General features: G+C 43.3%; 1 protein-coding gene across 2 annotated transcripts in view; it reads right to left on the reverse strand.

Annotated features, from left to right (window-relative positions):
* Positions 1 to 1,018: 1,018 nt before the first annotated feature.
* The window catches only part of homer1b (homer scaffold protein 1b), a 23,769-nt gene continuing 6,007 nt past the window's right edge, over positions 1,019 to 18,780 (reverse strand). The window contains exons 2-9 of one of the 2 annotated variants that reach the window (XM_030060391.1): positions 17,540 to 17,696; positions 15,211 to 15,342; positions 11,494 to 11,586; positions 8,671 to 8,822; positions 3,256 to 3,412; positions 2,591 to 2,701; positions 2,360 to 2,440; positions 1,019 to 1,595 (exon numbers count right to left, since the gene is read on the reverse strand). In XM_030060391.1, the coding sequence (XP_029916251.1) occupies positions 1,404 to 1,595; positions 2,360 to 2,440; positions 2,591 to 2,701; positions 3,256 to 3,412; positions 8,671 to 8,822; positions 11,494 to 11,586; positions 15,211 to 15,342; positions 17,540 to 17,696 (1,075 nt within the window). In that variant the 3' untranslated portion in view covers positions 1,019 to 1,403. Of the gene's footprint in view, positions 1,596 to 2,359; positions 2,441 to 2,590; positions 2,702 to 3,255; positions 3,413 to 8,670; positions 8,823 to 11,493; positions 11,587 to 15,210; positions 15,343 to 17,539; positions 17,843 to 18,780 lie in introns of those variants that run through there. The other variant, XM_030060390.1, reaches the window with a different exon arrangement.

Genomic DNA, 18,780 nt, shown 5'->3' on the forward strand with positions numbered 1-18,780 from the left:
ACACAGGTTCGCGGTCAACAGTAGTACACGTTCTGTTGGACAGGGGATCAGCTGAGTTGCATTTGACCATTTTTATCTGTGTGAATCCGCTGAGTAGAGTACCTGATAGTTAGATAAAGGAGTCGTCCAGAGCCTGTCTGGTATTGCTCAGTGTGTGTGTGTATAGGCCTCCATGTCTGAAGCAGGGTCTTTCTGGCTGTCACAGCACAAACGCACACATCCTATATACATACTTGTGTCCTCTTAACGTGTGCTTTGAAGGCACACACTTTGTCTGCAGGTCAGGCCTTGTTTGGTAACACACATACCACACTGAGTTTGGCAGGAAGACAGGTCAGTAGTCAGTGATGGTGGAAGCAGTTTGGATACAGGAATTCACATGTCTAATCTAAACACCTACTGGGCGGGGACCCTCTTAATTTTAGGGTGGCATGAGCAATGCCTCTGGAAGATCCAATACTCATCTATCTTGAAGAATTTTAAATAGATTGTGGATGCACACTAGTCGCTGACTTCCACTTGAGAGGGAATTAATTTAGTGTAAACTCAACTCCATTTCCCAGCACCCACGTGTGTCCAGGCTGGGGTGTAGCTGTCGCAGTGATGTCACTCCAGGCCAATAGGTGTCACTGACTGGTTGGTTGAGAGCCATCCTTTAACTCTCCGTTCCCGATGACACCCTGCTGGCCGCCCCGGCGCTTACACAGGACTCTGTTTCCACGGAGTCTATATTCAGCACTTCACTGTACAGTCAAGTCACTTTGGATCAAAGCATCTGCTAGTTAGAAGACAATATTTTTAGAGGGAGGGGATTTGGCAGCTTTGGCGCAGTTCTCTGAGTCTTCACAGCAATTACTTCCATATGACTTTAGACATCCCTTGGGGGTGGGGGCAGTTTAGAGAGGAGAGGGGCGGTGTGTGACTTGTGTCTGCCAGCAGCGGCGCAGCTCTCCCTTTCAAACAGCAGGTGGCACTGAGACGCAGTCCTCAAGTTAACTGTTGGTAGGTGGGGGTTTAGAAGGGGTGGCAGGGGTGGGGGGGGCAGTCGCAGTGTGCCAATAAAATCACAATCCAACCCTCAACAAACACGGCAGGCATCTCTAGGACTGGAAAGATCAATGAGGCCAAGGTTACAGCTGTACCAGCCTATCAGAAGGCAGGATGAGGTAATCTCTGCATCGCCTGGGGAGGGCTGGAGCTAGATGCCTGCAAGTCAGCATGTAGGTTTAGCTGCCCTCTGTGAGCACAGTCAGTGTTGGGGCAGTGTACTGTATCTCAGTGGATGTGTTTCGGGTTGTAGGAGTAGGGTGTGGGCGGTGACGGGTGGCGGTGGGGGAGCTGGTGGGGGCGGTGAGTAGATTATCATATGGCTCCATCAGTGAAGTGCACACAGCTCTCCGTCTCTAGCTGGCCTCCTCTATGAGTCGAGCCAGCGTGTCTCTCAGCTCCGTCAGCTCAAAGATCTTCCCGTCCAGCAGCTCCAGTAGTGTCCGCAGGCTCTTCCTGAAGTTCTCCTGCTCCTCCTGGTTCTCCTCCAGCCGCTGCTCGGCCCCCGCCAGCTGCTCCTCCAGCACCCGGCCACGCAGCTCCGTCTCCTGGAGAGGGAAACAATAACATTGGAGGGGTTTCCACGTCATTAGGAGGGAAATAATTTAGCTGCAGCGCTCAACAGTGCTGAAATAATGATTTGATAAATCAGTTAGTCGATATACAGAAACTTTGATAATTAAATCATTTTAGGTATTTATCATGCTAAGCAAGCTAAATGCTAAATATATGCTGATTGCAGCTTCACTAAAACCACTAGGATACTAAGATTCGCTTACTGTTCCCTTTTCATATGATTATACAATTATATATATATAAATAATAAAAAAAAAAAAAAACACTTTTTGGCTGCTGGTCAGGCTAAGGAGGCAATTTTAAGATAGTCCTTTATGTATTTTTTCCTTTTCTGGCATCATTATATGAACATTTATTTTTTGCTGTTTCAAGCATTGAAGCTTTTTTCTTAATTACATTTTTTTTTTTTTAATTTGTGTGTATTTTGTTGTATGTGGACCCCAGGAAGATCTGTACCATGTGAAACAGCTAATGAGGATCCTGATAAACTAAACTAAATTGAACTAAACATCACTTTGGTCTCTATTAACTTTACTAAAGCGTCTTCAACTTTTTGGACACATCACAGAGTAAATGATTAATCAATTGGCTGAAAAAATAATCTATAGATAAATTGAAAATAATCGTTGTAGCTCTTCTCAACAGAAGCAGCAGCACTTTTTGTTTTTTAGTCTGGATAGACTCAATGTGAGAAGCAGCAAAAAGCAAGCCAAGAAAAGTTCATTGTGTTGCTCACCTCAAGTTTCTGGGTAAGGGTGTCTTTCTGCTCCATCAGGTCATTCATGTTCTCCAGTTCTTCTTTCAGCTTTTCCATTTCCTGGAAGACCGCAAACAATAAAAGCTGGTAATCGTACAACACCAATCTACGGCAGGTTCTCTTTATATGATTGTGGACAATTACATTTCAAGACAAGGCCCCTCCCCTCACACTCCCTCTCTGTTACACACACACAGATACTACACACACCTCCTCTTTGTCCCTTAATGTGGTCTCCAGTTCTTCTATGGTTTGGTTGAGTTCAGTCTTCTGGGATTTGATCACTGGGGTTTGGTTGCTCTGGCACTCGAGCTCGGTCACCTGCAGGGTGAGCACGACGGACAAGACAGAGAGCAGGATCGAGATCCATGAAGTGAGACGGGAATAATTTGTATCTCTCCCTGCCATTTATTCATAGATTATTTCTCTTTTTTCCCTGTACCTTGACTCCTCATAGACAGACAGATAGATACATAGACAGATAGATGATAAATAGATGATAGATAGATAGACAGATAGATAGATAGTAGGAGTGTAAAATAAAAAAAAAAACTGTTTAGTACACAATATACTCACACAACAATAGCTAATGAATTCATGTATATACTGAAAGTATTTTTGTTTGTTTTAAATAGTCTAAATAGACTTTGAAAGAACACTTGTTGATTTCATATTGTTATCCCAACTCTCTGAGAGAATGAATATTTGAATGTATTTTGTCTTGTTTTTGCAAAAAAGACAAAATACAGTGAACATTAGAAATGGTAATATTTTTTCTTCCTAATGTACAAAACAAACTTAACTAAAACCGAAATCGTGACAAACCGAACCGAGGGTTTATTGAACCGTTACACCCCTGACAGAGAGATAGATACCCGTTTGTGTAGTCTCTCGGCCTCTTCCTGGTAGGCAGCCAGCTGTTGTTTCCACTGCTTGACGTTGGCTGTGGACTCCAGCAGGGCTGCTGTTAGTTTGGCGTTGTTCCCCTTCAGTGCCTCCAGCTCGGCCTCCCAGTGTTTCGTCATGGTGGGGCTGCAGGACAGAAACATGCTTAAGGTTATCTTACCACAAGAGATGACAGAAACTCTTTTGCAGGTAAGGATGTCTGCAGTGCACGCTGTATGTTGGACAATGAAAACATCTGCACAGTCTCAGTGCAGCAGAATCATAATATCAAAACCATCCACCCATCCTTTTCAGTGTGGGAGGCTGGCAGGGCTGCAGCAAGGCACTCAGGTCAGGGGTCGACACCAGCTGGCCTGTAGCTGTGAAAGCGGCTGTCTACCACATGGGTTGTAATCTGAGATTATATCCTGAGACTGGCTGGAACCTAATCTGGTCCAGCTACTCACAGAGGAAAGAGGAGAGGGGAGACGAGGCAGAGCTGTGATTGAGTGTGATTGAATTTTGTGGCAGAGAGGCGTGGGTGAGAGCGAAAGATGAGACAACAGTCGAATAAAAAAAATATATATTTGTATACCAGCAGTGTAGTGGATAGTAGAAAGCCAACATATAATATTAGATATATACATAACCCGAAAGCCGCTTCTGCTGTGCATCTTGCCGCTTAGATGTGAACACAGCGCTGCAAACTTTCATTTGCGATTTACATAATGCCCACTCACCTGGCTCTCATACAATATCTGCACAGCTGATTTGGAGGGGGAAATGCATAACAGACCTAAAGGTTGTCGAGCACCGATATTGAGTCAAGTACCTTTGAAAAGGAGCACCTACTCCCACATACTTTGCTGTAATTCCTCAAACCAGTGGAAACACACACACACACACACACACAGACACACACACACACACACACACACACACACACATATATATATATATATATATATATATATATATATATATATATATATCAGAGAATGGGGAAGGTCTTTGTATGACCCATAACAATGTTGTTGTCAGCTTTGTTCCGCCCCCTCACTGAAAAACACACACATACACACACATTTTCACATGGCTGTACTCCACTATGCCATAACACCCACTCTGCAAAGTATAAAGGAGAGAAAGCCCAGATCTAATTCACTCAGTACTCCCACAGCGCCTTCAGCTCTTACACAACCATCACCACCCCCTCCCAGAGTGCAAGTGTGTCTGCATGTGTGACGCATAGGAGGGAGACGACACCTCATCCTACACATGCACACACTAGCTGACACACAACCACACACACACACAAACGAAACGATGCTGTCACCCAAAAGCAGCGGCTCCGCCAATGTATAAACCACACACATCAGCAGGGAGACCAGGAGAGCGGGCGAGACGTCAAGATGTGAAGATGGAGACAGACGGCGGGAGCAAGGGAGAGTGATGGAGTGAGAATTAGAGGAGAGAGAAGACTTGTTTGGCTTTCACACACACTTAAATGAGTCTGGCTGAGAAGTTTGAGCACAAGTCTGGTGGAGGACAGCAGGACTGAAGATCTCCAAGACACACAAAGGGACGGGTGAGTTAGCCACCGCTTTATCGCTGAACTGCTGATGGGTTACTAATGCAAACTGAAGTTATTATTGACATTCTGAATGTGCCTTCTTTTGATGAGGATTTTTTTTATTTTTTGCAATACACACATTTTGAGTTTTTTTTTTTTTTTTTTTTTTTTTTTTAAATTGTTTGCTTATACTACTAAATAATTTTCTTAAAATTATACCTCTGGTAATGCAGTGACCAATTGTGTTGACTTTTAGAAATAATACCATTTTTTCCTGAATAAATATGTCTGAATGTCTTTTGACACTGTCCTATTCTTTCTTTTCACTTTATTTTGGATTGAATTTTATAAATGCTGTATTGTAATGTTTTTGGTCCATGTATGTAGAATCACCAACTCTGAAACTGTGTATCTTGTATAGTTAACAAAATGAATGTTACTAAGTGTAAATTTCCCTGTGTCTTTCAATTGTCTCAATCATAGCCAGCCCACAGCACGAGGATGTGTCACGAGACACAACACGGGACCAGGCTGGGTGGGATGTGGTGTTTCAATCAACAAGATTTTTTTTTTTTTTTTTTTTTTTTTTGAAATGTTGAATGTTCCTTGTGTTTTTGCATAAATCTGTGCACAATGCCCTGTACATGCAAACAGAATGTAAGTCTTGAATAAAAAAAATCAACAACACAGTGCTTTGTTTTTTTCTCTCCAATATCAAGCTTGTTTCCCTTTCAGGAGTCAATAAACTACGAAACACAAAAACTAATGAAACACAGGGTTTTGCACCACTTTGGGCATCTTGACCGCTGCGTATGGAGTGTGAGACTGTCAGCTAAGTTCTTCATCCTCACAGAACCTCTCAAGAAGCAGGGAGCCAAAGCAGTTGCCATGGCAGCACCAGAGGAACTGAGGAGCTCGTGGCACCCTGACGTATGACATCGGCACCACTCACACCCTCCTACCCAAAGCCCACAGAGAGATGCCTACATCCCACAGTGCACCAAACCATGCACAGAAGCCTACTGAGAAGCCCTCCTACATCCATCAGTATAAAAACCCGCTCCCACGCTGAGCGTAAACACACCGAAAGACATCTACATCCGCCAGTACACAAAATCATTTGAATAAACGCAAGGTAGTCCCACTGAAACATAACGTACACTTCCAATAAGTAAAGCCCTCTCATGATGACGTCAGCCATGCGTATAGCTGTCTCTTACCCCACTCTCTCCCTGCTCCCCTGCCGTCTGCACCCACACACATTTGCCTACACAGCCCTGCTGAGCAGGAGTATGCAGGGTGTATTATGGAGATAAATCATGATGTAACTCCATAGATGGGAAAACAACACACCGAAACGAGCACAGAGGTCCAGTAATCAAGTGCAAAAAGAGAACCAAGACCTGTGTGTGTGTGTGTGTGTGTGTGTGTGTGTGTGTGTGTGTGTGTGTGTGTGTGCAAAGGTGTGTTTCATGAGCCTTCACACCAAAATACACAACTAAAACACATTCAAAATACACTGTGTAATTTTTTTTTTTTTTTTTTAAATTTTATTCATTTTGGATTTTAAAATTTTTCAAATGAACCACATGCTACACCATATCAAAACATCTCAGAAAAGGACATTTCAAGAGTTCATAGCACATTAAACCAAGATGCTACAGTGATCAGTTTACTTGCTGCACTCTGAGGCACACGGGACGCCTCAGCTGTCGGAGCTGGTGTGTGAGGTGTGAGTGTGATGCATGGTGATGCTCTATCAGATTAAAGTCACATGAACCCTGAACTGTGTGTGTGTGTGACAGAGAGAGAGAAAGGGCGGGAGAGACTGGCAGAAAAAGATGGGAGAGGAGAGAAGAGAGGAGAGGAGAGGAGAGGAGAGGAGAGGAGAGGAGAGGAGAGAGGGTAGCCCACGTCCTTGCGTCTCCCCTTTGCATATGCCTTTGAGAAAATGTGAGACTGAGGTGCGCTTGTATCGTCCACGTGTTCACCAGTGAGAATGCAGAGAGTCGACCCCTTCTCCCACGCATGCAGCATTAATAGACACAACAGCAGCGAGGCTGCAGCAGGCAGTGGGAGTCCTCTCTACATCCTGCAAAGATCTGTTGAGTCTTCAAAGAGTTCATGATTTGGCAGCAGGGATTTCTAAGCATTTGCACTTGAGCTTGTCACCGATACATACATTTTAGCATGTTGATAAAAAAAGATTTCTGCTGAAGTGTCACATAAATGTTACTTTTCCTTTCAGAACATCAACACTTAAGTAAAAAAAGATAATACATAAAAGCAATTCACTGATATATTTAATTAATAAGAATCGCAATCAGAGTAATCATATGAGCAAAACAAGGTTACAGAGATTATGCAAATTAAAAGAGCCTGTGGTTTACAGTCGACTACAGGTTACAGTAGATAATAGGAACATTGCCTCATCTGAGAAAAAATAGCTCACTTATTCAAATGACTGTCTGTGCATTTCCATTCCATTTTTAAAAAATTAGACAGTGTACAAGTGTGTGTGTGTGTGTACAGTTGGTGCATGTTTAGATGTCAGCGAGTCATGAGTCTTGCACCCCTATGTCGCTCTGCCCAGCTATCTCTCTCTCTCTCTCTCTCTCTCTCTCTCTCTCTCTCTCTCTCTCTCACCCCCCCACCCCGTCTGTCTGTCTGTCTGTCTGTCTTGCCTTTTCTCAATCTGCCTCCCACTACCCAGAGTATGTTATATAAGTGTTACATAAATGCTTTATCGACACCTTTTGGTGATGCACCTCACAGCCACACCTCTTCAGGAGGCCATTATACAGAACAGAAATATTTACATGGCACCTTCACCTCCTTATCATGCAGAATGAATCAGAATGCTCAAAGTTACAAAGAATATATAAACGGTCATTGTGAAAATGCTATCTGCTCACAGGACACAAAGACTCCCGAATGTAAATCAAACAACACAAAGATTCATTACCAAAGAGCTTACTTTAACAAAGGTTCAGACTTGTCTTAAACAGCCATTATTCCACTGAAGTAGGCAAAAAGATCACCATAAATGTAAGTGACCCTCCTTGCAAAGCATGCAAGACAAAATAAATCACTTAAATGCTTCCTCATTCCTCAGAAACACTTAATATTTTGACCTCCGTCTCTTTGCTGGTCCACATGAAGTGAGAGTGTATGAGTAAGCGCATCACTGATATGAGTGTGACTCCAACATTGTCAGAAAATATTCCTGTAATTTTATTGCCCTCTTATTCCTCCTCATTAGAGTCATCATGTGCTCTAGACTGTATTTGGCAGCCATTAGTAAGCAGGCAGTGCATCAGGTTTTGCAATGAAGACCCTCCCTGTTGCTGAGCTGTAACCAGACTATTATTTTGGACAAGCTTGTGCCTGAAAATCCTGGTACAGAGTTATGACGGCCCAGTAGTCACAACATGTAATGACATCCCTATCAGAAAGAGCAGACTCGACAAGTCTTAAACTGCCCCCTAGAGAGGAAAGATACAAGAAAGGAATGGTAAATAGAGGGAGTAAACTAGCAGAATGACATGTGGATAAAATGGTATGGAGGCAGAAAGGAGAGAAAGACAAGGAGAGGGAGATGTGCATGCTTCTGCTTCAGGCAAATAGAAATCCGGAGCAACACTCATAATTTGACAAGACACAAGAAAACAGATGCTCACAGATCCACAGCTAACTGCATTTAACCTCTTAGTACTGTTTGTATGTGATCACTTCTGAAACGTGACGGTTACAATGAGTGGAGATGGTCTGATGTTACGGACTGTGCTGCAGTCAGCGTGACTGGACAACATGGCGGGACAGTGAAAGCTACCTGTGTGCGAAGGCCAGTGCGTTCTGCGCCGGCTCTGGACGGCTGTCTGAGTTGGGGGTCGTGTCACAGATTTCATCCGTGCCATTGATGTTTTCCATGGTGGGCGGAGTCACTGGGGTCAAAGGTGACGAGAGCTCGCCCGCTGGAGACTCCTGCAGGTCAAACAAAGATGTTGCGATGTTAGTTGAAATCTGACAGTCGTCAACTAAACAATCAACAGATTTATTGTTTTGAGGCATTTCTGCTTCTATCAGAAATCATAGTGGAGAGCAACAGGATAAGTGAGAGAGAACCAACAGAAAGAACTAGTCCACTACACTGGCAGCTCAACCAACAATCACCAACTGTCTCACTGGTTTCTTAAAAGAGCGCACTGGTGCTCATGTGACTGAGAAGAAAAGCTGAAGAAAACTGTTAAAAGGTTTTGCAAGCTGAATAAAGCTGATAGCAACTTAAAGGAATATTCCAACATTTTGGGCAAAATACCAACTGGCCCAGACTGAGACAAGATGTTTGATACTGTTTTCACCTCTGGATGTCCAGTGGTTCAGTTCCTCTGGGTACCTACCATTTCATGTTAGCTTAGCATAAAGACTTGAGGTCTATGGGAGTCATTAGCCTTGCTCGTTTTGGCATTTTAAAAAATTCACAGTGATCTGTGCTCTGCTGAAAGTATGGAAGGATCTGGCACAAATTAACTTCTCTGAAAAGACATGTATTTCATACACACATGATACACTGTGTAAAAAAGACAGCCTCAGAGTTGTTGTAAGATTTATTTTTTCACTTTGACAGATCTAGGCTATGACTCCCATAAACTTCAAGTCTTTATGCTAAGCTAACACAAAATGCTAGCCACAGGAACAGAACCAGTGGACGTCCAGAGGTGAAAATGGTATCCAACATCTTGTGTCCATCTGGGTAAGTCAGAAATGGGTATTTTGCCCAAAAACATTCCCTTAAAGGAAATAATTTGTGTCATTTTTTGAAATATTTCTGTTTGGATACCCTATGTTGGCAGTTGATATAACAGAATAATAATGCCAGGTTTGCTAAAGCTTTTACATTTGTTACATTTTCTATCCAGTGTGGGCAGATCTTTTGAAAGAAATTTCCTTTGGCGCACAGAAAGTGATGCGTTTTACATATCAGGCAGCAGCAATAGCAGGAATAAATGCAATGCTACAGCTATTGCACACTTACTTTTGGCATGCTGTTCAACATGTCTCTCAATATTCATTCAATGCCTCTTGAATGATTTTTTTTTTATTACTGACATTTCTGGAGACATTCAAGAGACACAAAGATCTGAGTGCCTCCATTTCAGACATTTGGTATAAATAGAAGAGCTGCATAATTAGCATGAGCAGTGATAACTAACATGGCTGATCAGGCAAAGAACAGAGCACCACCCACACAAACTCAAACTTTATCAGTGTCTGAGGACACAAAGGTGTCGCAGCACTGACCACACCATTTAATTGCTAAATGATTTATGTAATGACCACCTATTACCATCTGTGTCAACAAAATTTAAAAAAAAATAATTTACTGTATTACCACTTTAATTTTGCCAAGCAGTCGTATGCATTAAATTCTTATGAAGTTCAAGAAGTTTAATTATCCATATTGAGAAGCAAAGCGAGAGAATAATTTGTCAGAGAGACAGAGCGACAGTGAGAGAGTGTGATTTAGAGAGATGGAGGTGGGTGGATGGGTGCTGAGAGTTTGGGGGCTGGTGGTAACTTTCTCTCGCATTGACAATCTCTTGGAGCTGGTGCTAAAAAAAAAAACGTGTCTTAGTGAGCAGTTCTACATGCCTATAGGCCATTAAATAGCTTACTATAGCACTGGGAAATTACAGAATTACAGATTAACGCTTATCTTTATATCCCATACAACCACAGAATTATATGAGAGACAAATCATTTAACGGCTGCATGTACATAAAACAGAGCTATTAAGACTTAGGGCTCGGGCACAATGCAGCAGCACAATGACACTGCCTGTACATCCCTAATGGACAGGAAGAAAGTGCGAGATAAGAGAGAGATTATGGCTGGCGTTACATTCTGCTCTCCACAGTCATTAATATACCATTTAATATCTGCTCATGATGCCGCTCCCTTGGGGTCTGGTCCACTGGGACGGGCATATAGCATTTAGCTGTGTGGGCTGTTTTCTCATCTTGTTTTAGCAGAATAATTCCCTTCTAAATGTGTTCCAGTCTATTTGGAGGAATGCGAGAAGAGGCTCAAGAGGTGAGAGAGGAAACCAATGGGTCTGAGGGCAAATTACTGACTTCCAGGTGTGAAACTGAGCCGACAGCAGCGCTTCATCACTGTAGAAAGATGGCTGCTGCAGCCTTGCAGATTGCAGCTTTCAACTCTTGATGAGTGCAAGGCTGTCCACTTGGTCCCATAAAAAAGAAAAAAAAAAACCTGCTCCTATGAGAAGTGCCACAGCAAGGTGCTGTAGCATTTCAGCCCATCTGGATTGCAGCTTTAATAGTACAACTAATAGACCGCAGTACAGGGGGGAGGCTGCTCCCCTCGCCTCCATAATGAACAGACGAGGACGGTGAAGCCTGTTAACAGCCTTTAGATTAAAGAACAGATTTCTCCAGGGATTACCCCGTGAAACAAGCTAATTTTCTCTCAGATACAGTTATACATGCCTTAAAACGCTTTTTTATTATTAGATATTCCACACAAAAACAAATTCCTTACATAGAGGCTAATGAGGTTTTTGAATATAGGGTGAACATATACATACAGTGGAAATGTGCTTGTGCTGGGTTAGGACAGTGTGTGCGGAGCGTACCTGAGAGGGAGAGGTGGCCAGCTCCATCTTTTCTTGGCTTTTCTCCTTGGCAAGCCGTGCTGCCTCTTTATACTCTGCGAACTTCTCTGCGAACTGGACACAGAGGACAGACATGAATATGCACTGTAATTCATGCAATACTGGTTTAATCTCCTCCGCAAAGCCACGTGTGTGTAGTTACACACACACACACACACACATACACACACTTCACAGATCACTGTGTGGGGGTGTAATAGGTCAGCCATGAAGCCAGGGGGAGGGACAGGAGAGAACGGTTGCCAATAGTGACCAGCAGTTGAACTTAAAAAGGGCCCTTACCCATAATGCCTCAGTAGAAACGCGAGCTAACTAGGTCACCACTGGTAACCTTTCTCTCTCTCTCTCTCTCTCTCTCACACACACACACACACACACACAAACACACAAGTACACACAGGCGCACACTGCCAAAACACACATTGTAAAACAGAGAGTGCCATTGTGTTTTTTTTCATTGACTTTTCCTTTAATCACGAGTCATAAGCAGCTGAAGTTCATCTCCCAGGCTATTTTGGTAGCGAGCAAAGACCCATGCAGCCAGGGTCCAGGGGTAAGGTGAACTCAGACGAGGGGCTTTGAACAAATATAAACACACCAGCACATAAATACACACATATGAATGCACATGTGCCCAAGCACAGTGGCTCCCGTCCTCACAGTCTCTCTCTACAGGGTGTGGTTTACTTCTGATGTCATGCCCGTGCTGTTCATAGGGAGCTAATTTATTTATTACACACTGCATAGAGTGGAGTGGTGGAGAAATCAAACTCTGCTGGAGCCAGACAGTGGAGTTGCAAGAAGTAATACAATATCACTTGACTTCAATAAAGTAGTTAGTGTATCAGTTTAAATGCAGTAGTGCTCAGTGTAAATGCATCAAGGGTTACAGGCATTACAGCTGTCTGAGCGGTGAATCTGATCACCTTTATTTATCTGGGAAATCTGCCTTGAGCATGCACTCTGTTCTGCAGCAGCTCTGCATCGTCCTCATGCATTTTGGTAGGCAGGTACATGCTTTGTTCATTTCCAAGGAGAAAATAACGAGGTTGTCTTATGAATAAAGATGACCAGCTTTTTTCCTGTCAAGGCCCCTAGGAGCTAACAGTTGATCTGCCTTAAAAATCACCTGTTAAAATGCACGTTTGTAGGCATGCTTTTTCTTTGTCTTGATTAAATTTGATTATTTTTTTACCTTTACCCCTTTGTTTCTTAGGTCTTATTATGTTACAGTATGTCTGCTCTTCTTTGCTTCAGTTGCTCTGCTTTAGTTTGATGCACTTGGCTTGTGTCCAATTGTTTTATACCTCTATAGTTCTCATCATGTGTTATTTTATGTATTGTATGCCTTATCCTGTGAAGCTCTTTGTAACATTGTTAAGATAAGTGCTATTTAACTTAAGGTAATTATTATTATTGTTATTAGTAGTATTAGTAGTAGTAGTTGTGGTAGTAGTCACTGTAAGTGGTATGTCACAGCAACATGCAGACTTAAATAAATAATGATAGTCAGCATTACAGCACAAGAATAAAACAGTTATTTCACGAATCACTCTACATGTTCTGTCTATTAAAAAAGCCACACACTCATGTCAGACAGCTGAGGATTTAGTGCCTTGCTCAATGGCACTCTGGTTGGTAGGCGTTGAAAGAGGGGAGGGTGTTTTACCCAGCAACCTTCAGGTCATAAGCCGGCTTGACTAAACATCTAAATGTTATTAATGTGAATAGAAATGTTTTGTTTTTCATATCAGGTGTTGTTGTCAGCCTCTGTGTCCTCATTTGACTGACAGTCAGGATGCTTCTGCACTGCTGAGTTTGGTTCTATTATGTCTGTTTGTGTGCATGCATGCATGTGTGTGTGTGTGTGTGTGTGTGTGTGTGTGTGTGTGTGTTAAGAGGACAAAGTATGGACATCAGTAACCTTGGTAATGTTTACATTGAGCCATACTACGAATTCTAGCTTCCTATCAGTCCAGACAGAGAAAGCCGGTCTGTGTGTCCTTGATGCCTCCTCCTATGATACTTGTTCTGTCTGGTACTTTTCCATTGTTTTTTTGTCTTTATGTACCAAAGGAGCTGTTTTACCCCATATGGAGTGTCAGCCTACTTTCTCAGACATGCTCTGACTTTGCATGCTGACCCACATGCATATGCAATAACGAAATGTGCAAGTGAAATTTTCAAGAGCCGTCTATTATAATATTGTGTAACTGCCATGTGTTATACCAATATACATCCTTCAACATTTGACATGCTTAAATCTGGCACATAAAGTGTTTTGATTTAGATGACAAGCTGTTTCTATGTGTATCACCAATGTCTAGTCATGTGCCAATTGCTGTTTCATAGTTGCAAACACAGCACATGTTGTTCACTGTGTCTGCATGAGAACCCATAGCTGGGATGAGCAGAGGCCTTTATCTCCTAGATAACGCTGACTAGCTAACCTTGAAGACTTTGTTAGTTTTAATGTTTTCTTAAACTGTTCGTGCTACAATTATTATTGGTTTGTTCACTTGTCATGTTACCCCTCGCCCAATAGCAATGGTATTTTCAGAATATATTTTAGACTCATGAATATTCAGTTCTATAAAACTCTTCAAGATCCTGGCTCCCAGCACACAGTTTTGCTGTCCAGAGTTTTTCTTCTACAGAGCTTACACTTTTAAGCTGAGATGTGTAATTATGTCCTCGACAATTTGGTGCCGCGACCCAGATAACAATAGATGTTCAGACTCTTTTTCCTGGATGAACACCAGCACCAGTGACCTCAGTCCAAAATCTTCTAAAGAGGTAAGGGATCCTTTTGAAAATCCAGTTCTGTCACTGTGTGGGGTTTTAAGTCCCTGGCAAGGCTGATGTCATCCAAATTTCATGTGTCAAGTAAATCAAGGAAGATGAAACAACGCAAAGATTAGACAATGAAATGCTAAGAGGAAAGTAAACACTCCTACTGAAGACATGTTCTAAACTGCAGTTTCATATATAGTCTCATATATAGTCATATTGCTCTGCAAGAAAGAAGGAAAATTCACACAAGAAAATAATAATGGATAGTTAAAAAATAACAACATACAGATATGACATGTAAAAATGTAAAATTAAAACAAAGCAGAAATGGGAAGGTGTAATGGGAAGTTGTCTGTAGGAGTAAAAGCAGGGACTGGATTGACAGGATCAGTGGAGTGTACCTCTGAATGTTTAGCCATTACAGGACAGCATGCACAAAAAAAAAAAAAGTCAGAAAACTGGTAAAACTGCCTTAGGAGGACGGGACAGTCCACTCAAATGTCCTTCAAACAGGACATCGGACCAGGCGAGACTGAGTAACGTGCTTTCTGGTCTGACAGTGGGGCCACTGAGAGGCTCCTTGACTCATGACAGAGCTTAATCATAATGCAGAGGAGAGAAACAACCGCCTACACACACGTACACATGCTTATTTTCTCATAAACACATAGAGAGAGAAAAATAGCCTCATTAGGGCTAACTGCAAAGCCAATTCCACACTTAGAGAAAGAGAAAGAAAAAGAGACACCACAGAAACTACAGAAAAAAAGAAAGTTGTAATGCCATCCCCTCTCTGGGGTTGGGGTGGGGAGGGCCGTGTGTTGATTGACCCTTGAAGTTTTACACTACATGTGGTTTGCGTGTGTGTTTGAGAGTGTGTGGTACCTTAGCTAGATGATGCTCAGTGGAGAATCCCAGGCCGTACACGGTGTTCGCTCGGCTGTCCGCCCACTGGCCAAACTTCTGTGAGGTCTTGGTGAACGTCATGTTGGGACTGATGGTGCTGTTGATTATTGCCTGCAGGCCAGAGCAAACTCACTTAATACGTATTAAATTAACTTTATTACTGCAGTGTGCATTCATGAGAGGCAGTGGGACGGAGGCGCAGGGAGAGTTTTATAACATGTTTGTGTGCGTGTGTGTGCTTGCACTGTATGTGTGAACGAAAAGTCACGCTATAAATCAGGATTCCAGACTAAAGTATCGAAGAAACATGCATGTATGAGGAGCTCAGAGTTACACAACTCAGACAGCTCAGCTCCATACATCTAACTCATAATCCTTTCTGAGCTATGAACATAAAACTGCAGCTATAAGTACCTCCGTCTCTCTGTCTCTGCAGAGTAACTAAGGCACTGACTCACCAAACAGTATTGCATCCCACATACCCCGAGTGACTGGGTGTTTGTGTGCCTGTGTGTCTGTATGTGCGTGTGTGTGTGTGTGTGTGTGTGAGTGTGAGAGAGTGTGAGAGAGAGAGTGAGAGGGATCCTGAGAGAACAGCATTTAGCTCCTGTTGACAGAAGTGCCGGCTCACACCCACCAACACACCGACATCCATGCTTGGAAAGCTAACAAGCAGCCACCGAGTTTGACTTTGACAGCCTTCAGCTAGAGATGCGGTCCACTGTCAGTGCTTAACTATAAGACACAGAGAGCAAGATGCATACACACACACACACACACACACACGCACACACAGAGGGATGGCAGAGAAGCAGAGAGGCAGATAGATATGACAGACAGGGAAGAACTAGCAGGGGGCAGAGGGGGTGGGGGGCTAGTCGACGCAGAAGAGATGAAGCAGTGAGCCGGGAAGATGCGGCCAACAGAAGTTATCCAAAACTGAATGGGGACATCAAAATGTTACATAATGCAGTTTCCATTGTTAAATAACACTAATGGAGAAGAAATGAATGATTGATCAGTTAGTGGTGTTGTGTAACTGACGGCGCTCTGGCAGGCACCAATACATAGTGATGAGCCTGGCAAGGGTGTCATGGCCTATGAGAGTGTGTATGTGTGTGTGTGTGTGTGTGTGTGTGTGTGTGTGTGTGTGTGAGAGAGAGAGAGAGATGAGGAGGTTACATCATGGTAGAGTATATTGATCATCTGGGGCTTGAGTGCTTTGAGATTTGAGACAGTCACTAAATTGTCCATGAAAGATGGTCCTCTTATGCCGGCTGATTGTGATTACATTGTTTTATTGTTTCATCATTCAGATGACTGAACCAACAGTTTTTGTTCGCTGCTCTGCCCTCCCCCCATCAGTCAGTTTTTATCTCCCTGCATGCTTCTCTACCTCCACCCTTCTAGCTGCCACCTATCACACACACACGTCTTACTCTCTCATCTGTTTTTCTCATCTAGCTTCACTCCTCCTCTCTGTGTCTGTCTCCATGGCTAGCTTGTGTGTGTGTGTGTGTGTGTGTGTGTGTGATTGGTCCATCTCTATAAAGAGCTCTTCTGCCTTTAGTCATGTCAATCTCTAACTCAGCCACACCACGCTCAACAGAAATATCCCTTTTGGATTCCTAACAAGAACACCCTGAGACAGAAAAAGTGCACACACACACACACACACACACACACACACACACACACACATACATTTACATGCATGCATACGGTGAAACACGAGCCGTCAGTCTTGAGGCGAGGTCTAACACCACACTTTTTAAGATCTGTTTGCACATTTGAATCCAATGCAGAGCTCATTAACGCCATTAAAAACTCCAGTGCCTCCCAGTGCCACTAAAATCTCCTGGAGGGCAGCTTCAACATGGCTCATAAAACAATGTGAATCTGGAAATACAGTTGACATTAAAGACAATAAAAATATACAGATGGCTGGGCGAGGGCTGGGCGTTATGGACAAAATCAAATATCATGATATTTGAGCCAGAATGAATGCCTTGAACTGATTTTGTGACTTTATTGAGGGGAAGATTAATGGTGCTTTCCTAAGATGATAATAATACACAAGAGATTTTTGATAAAGAATCGCTGTAAATGTGGATATGATGACCAAGCAGGTGGTGGCAAATAAACACAACAGTTCAGAAAATTGCATCCCTTTACCGTAATGCAGCCACATCACGATATTTTGACAATATCTAGTCTCACAACACCATATTGGTATGATATCAGTATATCGCCCAGGCCTTCACAATGTAAGTGGCATGTGTGAATAAGGATGTTAACTTCTGCTCACCTTGGTGCCGTCCAGGCTGATGATGCGGTAGACGTTGCGTGTGCTGTCGTAGAAGTAGGAGACGGTGACGGCATGCTTGCTGGTGGGCAGCCAGTTCTTCTTGGTGTTGGGGTCTATCTGGAAGACGTGGGCACGCGTGCTGTAGATGGGCTGCTCCCTGAAGGGCACAAAGAAGAAGTGATGAACCTCTTTGTGCCGCAGCACCAAAGTTTCACCGAAACCGGCGCTGGAACGAAAACTCCTGTTGTCCACCGGGGAGTCAGATCGCCCTGGCAACCGAATTACCACTTCACGGTCCTCCATAGTTACAGGCCGCAGAATGAGAGGAAGGACTGAGGTTTCCTATAGGCCGACGCACTAAAAGTCATTGTACACGAGTGCCTACAAACAAGCTATCCAAACACGCACACTAGAGCACTATTTTCCCCTCATACACCTCAACTTGACATCCTAAACCGCCTCGCTCTACATGTCAACCAAACAAACTACATGCAGCTGTCCAATCACAGACTTCATAGAATATGCAGCAACAGAAACTCTCTCTCCCTCTCTCTCTGCGTGAGTGTGTGTGTGTGTGTGTCCCAGTCCTCTGCTGTGTAAGGCGGTGCGTCTCTCCTTGCTCTGATATGGGAATGGCTGCAGCGTGGAAAGAGGGTCACACAGGGGAACAGAGACCGGGGCGGGGGGGCACTTTATGAGCCTATATATAGACAGTAGGCCGCAGTTAACTACCAAAGACACACCCTGCAGGACCACTGCTTCATGCACACACACTCATAGCCATGTGCATAATACATGTGCACGCCAAATGTATGCATAAATGCGCCTACACACACAGTAACACAGGCAAGATGGCATTTCAAAGTGTGTGGGTCTGTATTTGGATACTTGGATGGGTGCTTGTTCTTCTGTGTGCACAGCATATGTAGATCAGTAGATGATCAGAGTGCTGCAACAGGCCGGGCTGGGATTAGTACATCCTCACTGACCTCTGAGTGACACATACAAACTCCAGTTTGGATTCACCCATATTAGCATGTGGGATTACATAAGTTATCTTTGATTTTCAACCAACCATTCATGTGCCACCTTCAAATTCTGTCCATTTATTCCTCTATCTCCGGGTTGCTCAAGAGACTTACAGTGCCCTTATATAGTTCAGGATTGTTGGGGCTTCATGGGTAATATCTACAGTCGATACACACACACACACTCACACACACACACACACAGTCAACGCA

Source organism: Myripristis murdjan, chromosome 9 (genome assembly GCF_902150065.1).
Source record: "Myripristis murdjan chromosome 9, fMyrMur1.1, whole genome shotgun sequence".
Taxonomy (NCBI): Eukaryota; Metazoa; Chordata; class Actinopteri; order Holocentriformes; family Holocentridae; genus Myripristis; species Myripristis murdjan.